The sequence below is a fragment of the Acanthopagrus latus genome, chromosome 18, assembly GCF_904848185.1.
Source record: "Acanthopagrus latus isolate v.2019 chromosome 18, fAcaLat1.1, whole genome shotgun sequence".
Taxonomy (NCBI): Eukaryota; Metazoa; Chordata; class Actinopteri; order Spariformes; family Sparidae; genus Acanthopagrus; species Acanthopagrus latus.
In genome coordinates this window covers 31,082,769-31,100,743 of record NC_051056.1, presented here as the reverse complement: position 1 = coordinate 31,100,743, position 17,975 = coordinate 31,082,769, and the positions used below count along the sequence as shown (strand labels likewise).

General features: G+C 43.2%; 1 protein-coding gene across 14 annotated transcripts in view; it reads left to right on the top strand.

The window, feature by feature from the left end:
• LOC119006982 (LIM and calponin homology domains-containing protein 1-like) overlaps positions 1-17,975 on the top strand; it is a 90,307-nt gene that overhangs the window by 57,412 nt on the left and 14,920 nt on the right. For 7 of the 14 annotated variants that reach the window (XM_037076183.1, XM_037076188.1, XM_037076189.1 and 4 more), the window contains 8 exons: positions 355-465; positions 1,792-1,990; positions 8,303-8,561; positions 10,050-10,322; positions 12,673-13,053; positions 14,270-14,305; positions 16,646-16,772; positions 17,018-17,175. In XM_037076183.1, coding sequence (XP_036932078.1) covers positions 355-465; positions 1,792-1,990; positions 8,303-8,561; positions 10,050-10,322; positions 12,673-13,053; positions 14,270-14,305; positions 16,646-16,772; positions 17,018-17,175 — 1,544 coding nt within the window. The remainder of the gene's footprint in view (positions 1-354; positions 466-1,791; positions 1,991-8,302; positions 8,562-10,049; positions 10,323-12,672; positions 13,054-14,269; positions 14,306-16,645; positions 16,773-17,017; positions 17,176-17,975) is intronic. The other 7 variants (XM_037076196.1, XM_037076194.1, XM_037076193.1 and 4 more) reach the window with 4 other exon arrangements.

Sequence of the window (17,975 nt, the reverse complement as noted above, 5' to 3'; positions counted from 1 at the left end):
CAGCACAGCTGGATGAGCTGTGTTGCTGTTGTTTCACAGAAGAACAGTTCTGTGTTGTTTGATGAATTATGTCTGAAGCTGTAATGTACTGTACTGGATGTAATACAGCTTTGTCTGTTATTGATTATCATGTTTAATGAATCTGAACGCTACATAACAAAGCCACATGTATAAAGAGAAGATATGTGGTGTGTGTTGTTGAGTTCTGTAGAGACCTTCCTCTGACTGCTGTAGTGTTCCTGTGATGTGCTGTGACCTCTCCACAGATCCGTGCCTCGCTCTGTCTGAAGTCTTCTTCACAAAGCATCATCTCATTCAGTCATGATGCCTGACTGTATTTTGTCTCTCCTTTAGGTTCTAATCACCATCTACTGGTTGGGTCGTGCTGCCAACAGCTGTACCTCCTATAGCGGGCCCACGCTGGACCTGAAAGAGTTCGAGGGCCTGCTGTCACAGATGCGAAAGGTTTGCTATGTCGTTCATATTTAGTAATGTCCACAGCTAAAAATATCACAAAGATCTTAACCTAGAGTACAGTTGTGTTATAAATCTCCTCGCAGCCACAGCTGGTGAAATACATAATAAGAGGTAGTAGACAGAAACAGAAGTCTCCTGCAGTGATCCTGGACCTGTTGCTTCCAGATGCACTGAATCAATGTGCTGAATGTACACAGACCAGTCAGGAGTCACCTCAGGCAGGTCAGCACCACACCAGGTCCAGGGAGGACAGACAGAACTTTATCAAGCCCCCAAGACACACGCAGACTATGACAACCACTCATAACCATGATGTCACCCCTCAGCCATTCATTCCACTATGTGACGTCCCTTTGCTCTTCTATAAAACCAAGAAATCGCTGCCAGCTCAGCAGGATAACTTTCCCAGATGTTCACATGTCGCAGCTGACCAAAACAAAGCCACGTCTCTATGAAACAAAGAGGAGATTGGTGATGAAATGAGATTTGAGTATGTAGGACCTGCACTTTTCAGGTCACTTGTGAAATAATGGAATGGGAGTTGGATATTAAAAAATGATGATTAAAATGTAAGAAGCAGGAGGATGTGTGGCGCAGCTGCAGGTGTGTCAGGATGATTTCAGTTTTAATAGTGATTTTAAAACTATATAATATCAAGGACCCTTAGACTGATCAGAGACACCAAGGATGCTCCTTGATAAATAAAACTCAAACGATCTGCTGTGTTTTTGTGTGACTGGAGAGAAAAATCCCTTGTGGCAGATTTAGACACGAACAACAAGAACAATATGGTCAAAGTTGGGATAAAAATCTGGCAGCCGTGAAATATAAACTGACCTAAGATTAAAATGTAGTTATTTGATTTTAAAGCAAATATTTACACCTTTCACTGACCGCTTTTATAGCTCACAGGCATCAGTTAACCCAGAGGTGAAGCACACATGTATGGCAGTAAAAGTCCAGAGGAAAACAAAATATATTTTGTCAGAGAAGTTGCATAACAGACGGTGAAGAGGTCAGGAAAAGGAAGTGTTTCAGTAGACAGGAAAAGCTTTTCCCCACCTTCCATTAGCTCCATGTTCTAACTGCAGACACACAGGGAGGGTTCACTGAGGTGTAGACATAGTGATTACAGTTGCATGGGATGTTGTAGAGAACATGAGGGAAACGTTCCTCACATGTTTGACAACGTTCTCAGATAAAATACACAACATCAGTTTTATCAGTGTACTTTGCAGGAAATGTTCTGTCTTTCTTTTCCCACAATCATTTTGTACATTTGATCTGACTGGTGTATCTGTTGACCCTGTTCAGGAGGCGGAGGAGGCAGAGAGCCCTAAACGCAGCATCCGGGACAGCGGCTACATCGACTGCTGGGACTCTGAGCGCAGCGACTCTCTCTCCCCGCCACGCCACGGCCGCGAGGACTCCTTCGACAGTCTGGACTCCTTCGGCTCACGCTCACGACAGACCCCGTCGCCGGACGTCCTGGTCGCCCGCGGCAGCAGCGATGGTGGGACATGGCGTAGACCTCACACACCTGGCAGCCTCAAGTTCACACACAACACCATCAGTGTAGATCAGATTGATCGAGAATCATGTGGTCAGAATGACGACCCGTTAAAGATGAAGAAGAAGACGAGGCTGGCAGGTTTAATCTGTTCAGTCATTGTGTCATTATAGCTCCATGTCTTGATGACAGGACGTGAGGACTGGCTGAGCTGATGGTCAGATGTGGTGAACAGATGAACTGTACAGATAAACAAGCTGCCTTGTTGTAATGCAGCTGTAGAGAAGCCTGGGGTTCTGTATCTCATTCTAAACTTCCCTTTATTTATTATATAAATCGTGAAATATCAAGAATCCAGTCCGATGACATTTTAGTTATCCAACAAACAAAGGCTTCAGGTCAGCTGCGTGTCTGCATCCGCTCCCAGCTCACTGCTATCTGATGTCACTCTGCACAAGCCGAGCTGCAATAACCAACGTGTCACGTCTGTGATAATCACTCAGCTCCACAACACGACAACCAGTCAGTCGTGTCAGGTGACGTAAAGCATGACACACTTTACTTTATTTGTCCATGTGGAAGTACTTTAAAGTTCTGATGTAGTTGATGAAATAGACGTATCATGAAGGCTGCAAGAGTTTTGATCTAGAAAAAGATACACTTAAATGTAATAAATTGCTGATTCCACATCAGTTCTGTGCCTCTGAGAAGAATCAGCTCTGGAAGTGTGAAGATGTTGTTTGAATGAAGCGAGACACTGAACCCATCTGCTCACCAGCAAGAACATCAGATAAATGTTTAAAACTCAACTCTACATGTTACTGTTGACTCTCCACCACACCTTGTCTTTTCTCTCCTTTAATTCAACTCAATATAAAAAACAGCAACACATTGAAAAGTCAATATTACTATTTTGAAATATTTATTTAATAACTTTTCCTTTTTTGGTAATAACAACATGAAGAATATACTCTCCTCCCCGTCCTTATTTTCTCATCTTCCACCAAAATGTTGCATTTATGCCGATTCTGTTTTACTCTGAATTCATTTGATGTCTTTCTTCATCTGTGTGGGTTCCGTTTCCTGCACAGAATGGGCCTCAGTCCTGTTGTGTGTCCAGTCTGGCAGCATCACAGTGTTCACGACACCTCTCAGTGACGATCTCCAGCTCTGTGATCGACGTCCACACAAAAGCGTCTCTGTGCTGAGTGTGTGAGCCGGTTGTCCTGGGCTGCAGTTTAATAACTGTAGAAGTGATGAATGAGATGAGTGACGGCACAGAAAGAGGAGGAGATGAAGCAAACTCTGACAGTGAGACAAAGACGCAGAGAGGAGTGGTTGTTTGAATGATCGCTGTTAGTGCTTTCTGCTTAGTCGGCATGACAAAACTTCAGCTATCGGTTCTTTGAACGATTATCCTCATCTGAAAACAAAGAAGCTTTACTTAATATCTGGTAGACTTTGTCATCGGTACAAAGTCAGTGCATGGTCTAAAATCTGTCTGTTAGGCTGGTAGAAGTGTTTCTCCTGTATAGCATAGATGTCAAGGAAATTAATGCGGCCTATTCTGATTGTCAGTTGTCATGGAAACAGACTTGTGCTCTGTGAAACTGAAACTGTCAGTAAAAGATGAGGAGCAGTTTGGTGTTTCTACACCTGCCTCTCTAGATGATCCGTGTTGTGTTGGGTGTGTTGTCGGTGGCTGTTCCTCCTTTAGGATACAATCAATCAATAGACCTGGCTGATCTTAACACACATACAGTTAGACTGGTCAACAAAACAGTGAGGAACCACACATACCAAAACTAAACATGCAGCTGACTTTATGTTCTTATATATTGCTTTGTTTACTGGTCTATAATAAAGTCTTGCTGAGATGATGCATCCAACATGGTAGCATAACAACCCTACAAAATGTTGAGTTTTCAACACAAACAGCTGTGAGTCTGTTTTATGCTTTGTGCTGAAGTCAAAAATAGAGTTTGGCTGCAAATACGCAGTTTATAATGCCAAGCCGACCGTATGCTGTCTCTGAAAGCTGTTGATTGCAACACTTTATTTGAATTTTGACGCTTTTAAATTTTAATGACAGCCTATTAAAGGTTACAGCTGTCGTCACAAAGTTTAATGTACGTTTCATCTCTGAACTTGGTGTGGGAAAAGCACAGGCCAGGCATCCTGTGTGACTGTGTCTTTGTTTGGAGGGAAGTGCAAAGGAAACTGCCGTCTCCAAAACTGAAGCTGCTGTCATCAGCAGTCAGACTGAAACCCTCGCTGGGTGTTGATGCTTCTCACAAACGAGAGAGAAATCCCCACTCAATATCTGCTGTTGGAAACAAAGCAGGTTTCTTGTCCTTCCTGCAGAGCAGTACCGAGTTCTGTCTGTAGCTCAGTCTGTAGCTCTGTCTCAGTCTGTAGCTCAGTCTGTAGCTCAGTCTGTAGCTCTGTCTATGTCTGTAGCTCAGTCTATAGCTCAGTCTGTAGCTCTGTCTATGTCTGTAGCTCAGTCTGTAGCTCTGTCTATGTCTGTAGCTCAGTCTGTCGCTCAGTCTGTAGCTCAGTCTGTAGCTCTGTCTATGTCTGTAGCTCTGTCTATGTCTGTAGCTCAGTCTGTAGCTCTGTCTCAGTCTGTAGCTCAGTCTGTCGCTCAGTCTCAGTCTGTAGCTCAGTCTGTAGCTCAGTCTGTTGCTCCACTATAACAGCCAGAAGCAGTCTGTCCACAACACGTGCATCTCCACAGCAGATTAGTCGCATCACCAAGCTGTTTGTCAGTGCTGTGTACGCCCACCTCTGATCAACAACATACACACATTCTGGAAAACATCACACAAGGTTGACAGAAAGCTTAGTGATGTTAGTTTTAAATGATTATGTGTTGCTGTCAGAGGCGCTGGGTGGTTCAGTTGTGCAGTGGGGGATATAAAGGTTCATGTGTCAAGGCAAAGATCTTCACATTTGTTCCAAAGGTTAATGTGTAATAATATGTGTCGGCTCTTCCCTCTGTTGAAGAATCCTATCAGTGTTCAGATCAGAGCCAGGAGGCACAAACCTGATGAGTCTGAACAGGATAACAATACAGATCCTCCCAGTCACAGGGAGCTGTGAGAACAACAGCATCCGCTTATGTTCATGCTCACCAGCTCGACTCGGTCAGGTTCTCCTGCCATGACCTTTAGACTAAACGCTTTCACTGTTCAGCTCGGTAAACTGAGTTCACCCTGACAGTAATTAGAGGACAGGGAGAAGAGTTTAATTCAATCTCTGAAAAGGATTTCAGGTTGCCGATGCTGCCGTTGGGGCCAAGTTTGGTTGTTGGATACAGTGTTGATGAATGAGACGCTTGGTGCTTCAGGTGCCTGCCCTCCTCTTTTTCAGTTTCTGCAGGCTGACCGCCGATAGTCAAAGGCTGTTTGGAAGAATAAACTCACTGATGTTATTAAAATGCTTTTCAATCTGGTTTTTATGCAGATTTGCTGAAATAGCAGTTATCCAATCTGTTTTTGTTCCACTGCTCTCACGTCACACGCCTTCATGCCCCACTCTGAATGTTGGTTGTGTAAAACTCAATAAAATAGATTAGATCTAATATTTAAGTTGTTTTCCCTCAAATAAAATCCAGTCATGACTTGGCGTGACTTATGGTCCAGTAATTATGTAAATAATTAGTAAAACTAGAATATTTCTATCCATCCATCTAATTTGTCTAATGGCAGAAAGGCTGCAGTTATTATTTGTAGTCTAATTAATGTTTACGTCTCTACACGGTCTCAAGTGGTGAACGTAGAGCATTGTTAAATGTGTCTGTCTGAGTACAGACATCAGCTTCCGGAGAGCAAATCACAGTCAAAAGCATCATTTTAGCTGTTTGAGAATGAACATGAATTAGCTGCAGCTGCTATCATCTGCTGCTGGTGATGTTTGTCATTTTTAATTGTCGCTCGTGATGGTCTACGCCAGCCAAAAGTGAGAATTGTTCTTCCTTCCTGTCATCAACAGTTTTCAGTTGTGATACAAGTGAGGAGAGATGAAATATTCTGATTCTAATAGTGAAAGTTTTGAGAAGTTATATGTTAGCATTGAGCTAACAAAATCTGCGTACTAGTGTGGGACTATCAGAGCTTAACCCTTCTGCCGACTCGGGGCTCGAGCGGACAGAACGCAGTCTGTGCAGTGGTTTGCAGCTTTTTTCTTCACGCAGTAAGCATTTTGTTCACTGTGTCAGTGCCCTGGTTGCCTCGTTTTTATATTGTCTAGAGCAGCTTGCATATTGGCAGGAGCTCACGTCGAGAAAACTTCAAATGAGCACGGTGAAACTGTCACTGACACGTTCTAAGATAAGTGTAATATTAAGCCTTTAACTGATGACTTTCCCAGAGAAGCTCCTGGACCGGCCAGGAGGACTCCTGCGATTTGTTTTCTTTCTGAGGGTCTCATGTACCCAGACGGATCTACAGAACCTGTAGATCAGTGTGAGGAGCAGCATCTTCATCTTGTAAGCTTCAGAAAAACAAGCAATGCTTCTTTCATTCTGCTCAGAAAAATCTGTTTTATATAATGGGACAATTAGATAATTCTGAATACTATCCCAGAAAGTGTCATCATTTATTTACCTTTGAAGCTGTTGGAAGTGTTGAGCGTATCACTGTCGCTCATCATTTGTAACATTCATCATGCTTTTCAGTCACGGTCACATGCTGGACCAGGCTCCGTGACTTTTACTGCACATTGATGATTATTGATGTAAATAAGTTTGCGTGGCGCTCTGGTGCCGTGTGGTACTGACCCATGATAAACGTTCCCTCAAGCTTCAGTGTGACCATGTGTGCAAAGAGAGCTGATCGCCCCGTGAAAACATGTGCTGCTCCTTGAGGATGGATAGACTTGGATGGTAGAGTCACTCATGTTTCCACTTGAGTTAAGCGTCATAATTGAACCATTCTCAAGGCCTCCCTTGGACCTGGATCTGTCAATCTGATGGACCACATTTAAAAGAAGAAGTCTATTGATAGAAACAGAAGTTTTCACAAGTTCAGAATATGACATTTGTTTCCACTCAGAGCCGTGGCTGCACCCACATGTATCTGATCAGAACGAGGGGAACATTTTTCGGTTTTGATCTGGTTGAAATTGTGGTTTCATTCTTGGAAAATATATACATCCAGTCATAAATTCATAGGTCATAGATAGAGTCTAGAGAAGGCATCCAAAGGGAGAGAATTCAAGTAGCACATGTGCTGAACATCTTGGAGAGGAATGTTGAGACCCTGGGTCGAGCTGGGCTGCAGGTATCCTTTACCTGCTGCTTACAGATGGTTTGGCATTTGCAAAAAGGAGCTTAATGAAGGTGGGAATGACTGGTAATGCTAATGATAGATCACTAGAACATATGAAATCTTCAATCAGCTTTATCCTCATTTCTCTCTTCTATGTGTCCTCAGAGGATCGTACATAAACAACCTGCAGAGGAATGTAAGACTCTGCGTTGGGAAAGTCCTTGAGCGATGCACCTCTGCAGAGCCAGATGTTGCCTCTGACATTAAAGAGCTAACAGTGTGTTTAAAACATGATGCAGTCAGACGTAGCGGCATCCTAAGTGAAGGCTTCCAAACCGTACGCTAGAATTCAGTCATCAGGAGCTGTACAATACAAATTTATGGATGATTTATGTGTCTTTCTTTTTGTTCATAAAAACATGCCTTCATCCTGCTCGGGGTGATTTATGTCCAGTCGCTGGAATGCACTGCATGTAATAACACTGTTACAGCACTGCAGAGTTTGCCGGCATGTATAATTTAACACCTTGAGGATAAATTCTGTAGATTTTAGGGGATATTTTTATTCAGAGATAAGAAAAGTGCTGTAATGACACCCCTCAACTGTTTCTCTGAGTGCTTCTCACCCTCCGGGACACTTGAATCATTTCCAGAACAAGTCATTCAGACGGGGGGCAGACAGATATCTTCATCAAAGCATGTAGAAACTAAATAAGCTTTTAATCTGTATTTACACTGACACTACCGCTTGAGTCACAGTGATAAAAGGATTTGTTTTAATTGAACAGAACACATTGCATGATAATCATGCTGTTCTTAAATGCATCTGCAAACCTGAATTGGTTCTGAGAATTCTGAGAATGAGTTGCTTCATTGTCAAATATTAAACTATTTGATGAACTGAAACATGTTCAGTTTCTGGAAGGGGATATTTTCTGTTGTCCGGAGTCGTCTGTGTGATTCCTAGCTGCAGCCCTTGTGAACAGATTCATCTTTCAGGCCACTTCAGTGATTCCTCCTCTGACACGTCTCCTCTTCACAGGCCGTGGCAGTGACTCCGAGTCCGACGGAGCCCCCCACAGGAAGATGCCAGACGTCCGAAAAGACGACATGTCGGCACGGCGGACGTCGGTCAGCGAGCCTCGAACCGCCATGCCCTTCAACCAGTACCTTCCCAACAAGAGTAACCAGAGCGGATACGTGCCCACCCCACTCCGTAAGAAGAAGAACGATAAAGAGGAGGGAGGACGCAAGAGCTGGAGTACTGCCACCTCTCCTATAGGGGGAGACAGACCGCTCAGGTGAGTCTGGCAGTGGTTAAGAGAGATGAAATGCTGTCACACAGAGGACGCAGCTTTAACATGACAGCGCTTAGATATCCTAATGAGTCCTTATGAAAACTGATCAAGTGTGTTATAATCTGAGAAAAAGGGTTTAAATTCAAAGTCTGTGCAACTGAACTGAAGTCAGTAAATTCGTGGTGCTGAAAGATGTTTATTTATTAATGTTACTTTTAACACTTCATCTTAATTCAAAGAAGATATGGTGGTCCCATAACTGAGACTCAACAATCAGATGTTTATGTTCATGAGTTTGGTGTAAATCCTGATATCTTACATCTAATGTTTGAGTGGTGGTGCTGCTGAGTCATGGGAGGTTAGCTCCATTCTGCTGCTGGTGACAGTCAGATGTGTCACTGTATGATGGGCTGTTGAACAGCCATGAACTCTTGTTAGCTTCAGATTGATTTGCTGATTAAAGGCTGTCGTGAACTTTCTGGCAGAGAATGTCTGCTTGTAAAAAAAATGTCTGCTTTTTGCCTGAGCAGGTTCAATTAAACAGTATTAATAAGTGAGCGTGAGAAGTTCTTCTGGACACAAGGTATAAAATGTGGAGGAAGAAGAGCAGATTAGTTTTTTGTAAATATATTATTTAATCATAATTGATAGCTAGCTCTAGCTCCCAGCAACAGCCTTTTTGAAATGTTTATGTTGCTTAAACATTATGCAAGAGGTGTCGCATGTCAAATTGCAGAAGTCTGAAGTTGAATGTTTCAGCTTTTGATTATTTTCCTCTGCTCAGTGTTGTGGCTGATGGAGGCCAGATGTGCGTTTTCATTGAATTGAGGGTGAAATATGCCACGTACACAAAAACAGGGCACACAAAAGTCTGAAGGTCTTTCTGGCATTTAGTGGTTTGACATGTCACCACGCGAGAGTGCACAGATTGGATTCTGTTAAACGTTTCATCATCAGTGTCTCTCACTGTACACACTTCAGATTTCTGCTGGCTCAGTGGATCCATAATGTGCTTTGATCGGTTCTGGTGTCAGTATGTGACTGACATTAGTTTTGAAGGCTAATTTTTTAAGGTTTCGACGTGGCATTATTCAGCTGTATTCAAGAATAGAAGCAGGAGATTGAATGTATTGATTTATAATCCAAATACCTGCAGTGTAATTAGTGGCACATCAGAGTGGTTACAGTACTGAAGTTTGATCCGTGTGTGTGTGTGTGTTGAGCCTGTGTGTGTGTGACCCAGTGTTTGTTGCCAATCATTTCCATGTTGCATTCATCCATCACATCTAAACGCATGTATTAATTGATTTTACCGTATTGTTTTTCCCTCCATCTCCTTCCTTTCATCCGTCATGGTGTTCCCTCTTGTCTCTGCTGACCTCCTGTGTGTCTTATGACCATCATGTTGTGCTCATCATCCTTGTGTCTGCGTTGCTAATCCACTGTGATTACATCTTCCTGTGTGTGCCGTGTGAATGGCTGATGTAACAGTCCAAATGAGATCCCTAGCTTAGACGCCCCACCTGGAGAGTCCCCCAGCCTGTCCCCCACCCTGCCCCTCCAACCCCAGATACAGATTCAGAGGGAGACCCAGGCTAAAAAGGAGGATCCGGGGGGAGAGCAGACAGCTTCCACATCTTGCATTGAGATCCATGCGGCAGGTGTGAGGAGGAGCAGTGAGCCTCTGCCCTGTAGCCTCCCCCAGCCCGCTGCAGAGCCCCCCACGAAGACCGTGACTCACCTGATGGTCACCTCTGAGCAAAGGTCTTCATCTTCATATATGTTTTTCTCAAAACCACAAATCAGCTGACACATTCCTTTTTACTGACATGGTTCTCATCTGAAGTTCTTCAGGCTGCACAATATGGTCAAAAGATCATATTGCAAATATTTTGAATCTTAAAGTTTTAAACAAACTTGAAAAAAAAAAAAGATATATATATATATATATATATATATATATATATTTTAATCACAGTAACAGCAAGATTTCATACCGTAGTTAATTGAATGTAAATGGTTTACCTTCCGTTTCCAGAAATGTATTCCCGAGAATCCAAAAAAAAAAAAAACCATGGATCCTGGATAAATCTGTCTCATTGAGGTGTCTGGTATCTTTGAGTGAGTGCGACATGAGTAATAGACCCGGTGGAGGTATGCACTCTACTGACAGCCATTCTGGTTTTATTTTTTATATTTTTCTAGTGAGAAATTATTGGGTTTTTTGTTTTTACCATTACAGTGAAATTCTTACACTGAAATGTGTGATTCCAAGTCGCACTCCTACTGGCATGAAAATAAAGCGTCTTATTACAGCTGAGCTTTGTTTTGTTAAAGGGTCGGTTCACCAAAATCAGATGACATTATCCATGCAGACAATTTCAGTTACATGTTGAATGTTGAGACGTCTGCCTGCACCGAGAGGATTTTTTATTCGTGCCACTCAAAACGCTCAGCAGCAGCACAGCTGTCCAAAAACAATGTTCCAGTTAATCAGTGTCCACGTACTTGGATTATATTGTTTCTTTGGTAGAAAATAGTTTACATTTTCACAGCTCGTGTCTCCGTCTCGCCACTTTTACTTTTAACCACTGTTTCCAATGCAGTTTCATCCAGAGTAAAGCGTTTCAGCACTCAGTTAAAACAGATTGCATGTAGAACACAGTGTCAGTCTTTACCCAGCAGGCCAGCCAGGGGTCACAAATGTTCTCCTCTGCCTGAGGTAAAGGTGAGAACTCAGAGCTGTGGAGACACAGTGCTCTTGTAGAAGTCAACTGTGATGTCCGATCACAATGCTGTTCTTAAAAGATCTAAGTTCAGTTCTATTGTTATTTCACAATCCAGCAGACGATTCATTCAGAGTCATGTTGGAGAGTCGTTGGAGTCCCGCCCCCAGTTTCCAGCCTCCTCTGGCACAGATGATTCGGCACTGATTGGCTCGTCAGCGTTTAAGGGAGTGAAAAGAATCCTCAGTAGAAATCAAAGTTGAGCTGCGTTCCAAGGAAAAAGGGGGATTTCTAGGATGTTTGTGAAAGGCTTTGATATGAGCTCCATGCTGGTGACAGCTTGCATCTTTCCAGTAGAAGGCTGGAATTTGTGCATTTCAGGGTTGCCAGGGATTTCAGAACAGTTGTTTAACATCACCACAGCAGTGTCTACAGTTGCATATCAAAGTTGTGTCGACAGTTCTGCGCTGAGATGATTCTGTTGCTGTTGTGATCGTTTGTTTGGATCGAAGTAGAGTAGAGGTGACATCCAGCCAAGTGGTGGGTGTGTTTGCGGTTTACAGAGTTTCTTAACTTGGCAGACATGAAATGTGAAATTTGGACATTTGAATATTATTTATTAGTTAAAGTGAACGACGATGCATCCACAAAACTAAAGATAGCTGGTGAACAGCAGTGCCAGCTGGTGCAGGTAAACCACGCGGAGCAACGATTAATCGTCCAGCACACAGCAGGAAACGATCGACACTATTTATTAAAATGTACATTGAAAACAACCAGGAGCAAACTGATTGTCTGTCTGATTTTATCAAAGTTTTGATCCCCAGTGATAAAATGAAGATATCAAGAAAATACAAGCGCCATCTTGTTTCCAATAACATCTCGATTGACCTCTGCCTCAAAGTCTTGGAACAAACTGCACACACCTTTGAACACAGCGCCGTACACTCAGCTCCTCGATGTGTCCACACACAAACACACTCACAGGGAACATGTACGTGCGACCCACCCTCAGGATGTAAGGAAATGAGGCCTTCTTCCTTCCCTGACCCTGAGCAGGCTGGAGCTGAAGCTCGGCCTGTTCGCAGCCTCCCCCTCCCTGCAGTGCAATCTGGGAATTTACAGTCCGATAATAAACCTCCCGAAACACTAGCTGTTCATCACAGGATGACTGACAACAGAGCGTTCAGCGAGTGTTGCTTTGGCTCTGAGACTCCAATTTGTTTTCACATCCTTTCTGCTCTGAAGGGATTTGTGACCATGCTATGCTACTTTCCCAGATTTATGTCTTCAAAACCTCCATTTTGGCTCCTGCAGGCAAACGCTGTCTGATGATATAGGATGATAACCAGGCAGCAGTACGTTTTAGTTTGCTTTGCTTTCTGCAGCACTCCGGCTCGCTCGTGCTCAGAGGAACTCTTCCACCATTCGACGACTCTCACAGCAAACGCAGCCCACTTGGTTGCAACAAGCCCCGTCATCACGTCTGGGAAACATCCACCTGTGACGGAGCGGGAGGAGGAGGCAGTGTGGAAGGGAGACGACGGCGCCCTGTTGGTTGCAGATGCAGAGCGAGATCAGACGCTGAGCCTGACCGCTCCCAAACACGTCACCACCCCGAGTCCCTCCCACTTCCTTCCTGTCCCCGCTACCGTGGCAACCACTTCCACAGCAACAACTGATACAGGTCGACGGAAGGGAAGGGCACGGAGTGAAAGTGAGGACCCACACGGAGGGGCATCTTGGTTGGACAGCAGTCTCCCAGCAACGTGAGCCCCGTCCAGCAACTACACTACATTTTATGAATTTCCACCATGTTGAAGTAGAATTACATAAATCATCTTTAAAGCCAAGAGATCTTTCTCAGTCTCAGCATGTGACCTCGAGGTCAGTCTGCAGTGCTCTTACAAGGATGAATTAACTACCTGAAGGTTGCATGACCATTTTTTTTTACATGAATGCAAATTGATATTGTTGATATCGCAGCTGTTATTGTAAACGGAATGCATGGAACTCTTAAAGATTTGTATTTTTTGCTCCTCTCTGTTCTGAAGACATTTGGAGTAGATACTTGTTGAGAATGTGCTCTTTGATTAACTCTGCATGACTTCAGTTTGCATCCCTTGATTTCTTCAGGAGACGGGAATGGACAGTGAATTGAACTCAATTTAATTTGAAGCAAACTTCCCAATGCATAATAAATAGGTCAAACTATAACCCAATCAATTATTGACCATTCCATCTATGCTAATAAATTGACAATGGCTGCTATGTAAGCCTCACTCTGTCACATGCTGACAAGCAAACAAACATGTGACTGCATGGTACCATCTGGCAAACAGCCATCTTTGAAGACCGACTATCTGGTCTTGATTTAGTGAGGCTTCTCTTAATTTAGCCTCCTTGTTCTCTTGTGGCGAGAAACCACCAGCCACACTTTCCCTCACAGCCCTCCTACATCACAGAGGCGGCTCCAGAATAAAATGTGAAGACCTTTGTGGTTAAGGCCAAACCTACAAGTGGTGGTCACAGACAGGAAGCAAGCCACATCCTTGATGTTGCTCTTGTGCTGTCCTATAAAAGATGCATGTGCTTCTTTTTTAATATTTAAGTGTCAGCTGGATTCCAAGATCATTGCCACATGCATCTTTTGTATGCTAGCTGTGTTTTGGTTTGCAGTGATGCAGCAAACTTGTCCTCTGCTCAGCTCTGGCTGTGTTATGGATGAGACTGCCCCCTTGTGCTCAGTGTGAGGACCATCCTGCAATCCAGAAACTGACAAATACATCTGTGCACAGACACAAATCCACCTGGCACACTGGTACATAATGTGTGTTGAATCTGTCGCGACTAAGTGTTTGCCAGCTGTGATCGTGACGCTGTATGTTAGCCTGGAGCTAACAATCAAATGTACCATCACTGCTTCTCTGTTGAGTGTATTCATGTGTGATTGTGCTCTCTCTCCATGCTCTCTGCCTCCTGTAGATTCAGCCACACACATAGTGTGTCAGATGACCCACAGTAAGTTGTCCTTTAACCACTCACTGGCTCAGCTGTCTGGCCCGGCACTGCTCTGCGCTGCAAAACAAAGCCCACTCGATAATTCATTTAACCAGTCGTTCAGTGATCGAAGTGGATTTTTCTTTGTGCAAGAGGGAAAATCTGCTGAATGTTGAAGCAATGTAAAGAACTTCCTTGATACTGTTGACAACACTGTCACTCACTGCTTCAGTTTCAATGTCTATGTTTAATTGAAGGTCACATGAGCAGATAGTTTACACCAGTTTTTAATGTCTTTATGTTTGACCATCATTGAATAACAGAAAATGTGGTGTTTACTACAGCAGTGCATGTTGACCAGGGTGAAACTTCCTCTACAGAGGATCTGCCCTCGTGAACTCTTTACTGGATGTCATTTTTTATCTTCTTCATCTTTTCTGCCTCACTAAGAATTTCTGGGGACATTTTGAGTTATATGATATCAGTTATTTTATAAAAAGTAGGATCTGTATGGACAGTTGATAAAGGATGATCTGACATGATTTTAGGATAACTCTTAGAGGTTTTTTCTTCCCATTTCAGCAGTTTTTCCTACTTGTACCATTTAAATTTAAAGTTACGTTGCTTGTCAAGTTGGACATTATTTAAAGTGCACCTTAACACTGTCCCTATTCTTGATCTGATATATCATGAAAATATGTGTGATAATATTTTCCATTAATCTGGTGGTCACGCTTCTTTGTCTTAGCGAGTGACCTCTTGGATTCATCCCAGCTGCCTGCAGTATAGTTGCTGTGAAGAGGATTTACTAAACTGTGCTCACATCACCTCACCGCTTCTGCCAGCTGCATGTCTCATATAACACACATCATCACCCAATTAAAACAATCATAATATGATTGTGATGTCCTTTGCTGCTAAAAGCTAACGTAAGAAGTGCCGGAGAGGAGATTCATGACGAGGAGATGACTCAGATGTGTCTTTGACTCAACACTGGACTAAATGTCCACAAATTCCACCTGTGCCTCCACCTCACATAACTTTTGAATAACATGCCGTGACAGTCATCTCCACGGCTGAACACTCTCCTCTCAGAAATCAGTGGGCGACTTATCACCTCTGACCACCAGTGAGCTCTGTTCGCGTCACACAACTCTCAGGTTTGATACGACTCCTTCTCGAATTTCAAACCAGTTGACACCTTGTTTGGCCAACTTTGTTGGCAAATGGCAACGCATTCACCTTGTGGGTCTTAAAACAAAAACAGACATTACAGCTGTGACTTTAGGTAGACAGGACAATTATTTCAAGGTGCAGTTCAAGGTTCACTGCTGCCTTCCAGACTACATTGGAGGTTGAATTTTAGCGTTACAGATGCAAGACGGCAAAAAAGTTAACTGACCCTAACAGAACGCTCTCTTTGGTAAGTGCACACACGGTTGACCTTCTCAGCCGTGCAGCCTGCTCGCATTATGAACGAAATAGAGGAGGAGACATTAGGTCACACCATTATATATTTTATTTTAGAGCACTTATATAAAAATATGTCTGATTTAATTCAGCAGCCTTCACTGGGGTGCTGTCTGTCTGTGTGTTATCAGACAGCTGCTCACTACGGATCTTTAAGTGACGCTCCATTGTTCTGTTCCTAGAAGAAGGAAATGTTGTCTGGAATGCAGCACAGTATTAAGATCAACCCAAACCTGAGAATCAGACTCAACAGCAGTCAAGAATCACCTGCTGCACTTAAAGCAGGAATAGAATAAGTTTATGGTTTTTAAGTCTGGACTGGAAACTCTCCAACGCCATGCTCCAAAGAATAATGCTGCACTGTACTGTCCCGTCTGAGATCCAAAACCAGCCTCACATCAGAACGTCACCTGAAGCTGATGTTTTCAAAAGGTCCCATTAGATTAACATCTTTAATGTGATGTGCTTCTCTTGAAACAATTGTTGGAGTATGACGTGAAACAAAATGGTGTCATTACAAAGAACAGACCAAAGGTGAATTACCTGGTGGCCTGATGGCCGACTCCTCAGTGTTGCTGTAGTTCTGTGTTCTTGGTTCTTCCTTCTGGATGTGACCTCGCTGAAGATGCACAGTTTTTAATTCATGGGGTCTTTAAAAGATGCATGTTGTTCTCAGGCACAGGTTTTGTTGGTGGTTGATGTGTTCGACACTGCTGTGTGGCACCATGGCTGTTTGTGCGGATGAGTACACTGACCTACTGTACTTACAGTCAGCAGTGATATTATAAGAAACACGAATAACTAACGCTAATAACCAAGTCCTGTTGTGGAAATCACATATTTTTCATTACCCATATTCTCTGTCTGTCTCTCTCCCCCTCCTCCGTCCAGGAGTGTGAGTATGACCGACATGCGTGGTGAGGAGGACGCCATCTTGCAGCCTCACAGTCAGGTGCGTCATGAACTGATGCACAACCAGTACAACCAGATGAAGGAAGAGGACGATCACTGGCAGGACGTGAGTGTCTCAGATTTGTCTGACTCAGAGTTAATGTTCTTATTTCTCTCATTTCTCATTCTGATAAAGACTATTTTTGCTGTTATGTTTTGCTGCTCTGACTTCACTTGTTTCACATGTGCAGTGTGTATTTCCTGTCCCAGTTGTGTCTTGGGCCACAGCAGTGCTTCAGGTCTCACACACTGAACTAAACCCTGTTGCCTTGTTTCAGCTGGAACTGAAACACTTTTCTCTGTGTGTCTCAGGACCTGGCCCGATGGAAGAATCGGAGGAGGAGTATTTCCCAGGACCTAATCAAGAAGGAGGAGGAGAGGAAGATGATGGAGCACTTGATGACTGGAGACACCTGTACCTCCATGAGGAGGAGAAGCATCAAGACTTACAGAGAGATAGTGGAGGACAAGTAGGTGACAACACACAAACAGGACATTCAATTGTATTCAGGTAAAAAACTGAAGCTGTATGTACACGATACTTGAATAATGGAGAACTAGGTCTTCCTCAAAGGAAACAATTTAATGTTCATTCTAATCCTGTAGTGGCTTGAAGGTGACAGCAACTCCTGCTGGAGTTATTTTAAGTAGGTCTCCAACAGAGAGCACTTCTGCTCCAGTGATACTGAAGTAGAAGAAATGTAGTCTGCTTATCATGGTAACACAGTCATTTCATCTTTACTTCAAATAGGGTTTGAAATTCCTAGAAATCTTTTTATTGATGTCATCTTGTGACATGTATTAATTGTTGTGGTCACTCAGCTCACAGATAAATCAGTGTCATGTCTTTTCCATTGGATTTATTGTCAATGAATTCAGTTTTTAGCATTTCTGTTGCAAATCTTGTGTGTTTCTTGTTTGTTTTCTGTTGCTGCGTATGCTAACTACCTAAAAGTCTAGAAAGGTAATGAAGATGATGATAAAGTAACATAACACAATCATAAAGTCCATCATTCCTACAACATTTGCTGTGTGATTTCTTCAAGCATTTAGATAAAAATGTGTGTGCCGGTTGAATCACTGTCATATCAATTGCTAATGTAGAGTGGCGAAATTAAAGGGCAACTCTGGTACTTTTACACCTGGACCCTGTTCTCCCATGTTGTGTGTCTATTGGGGCGACAGTGTTGTAAACTGGCCGTGTGTTGGATGAGAGCGAGCGACAGCAGAAGAACAGCGTGGAGAGTCAGAATAGTTTCACATATGATGA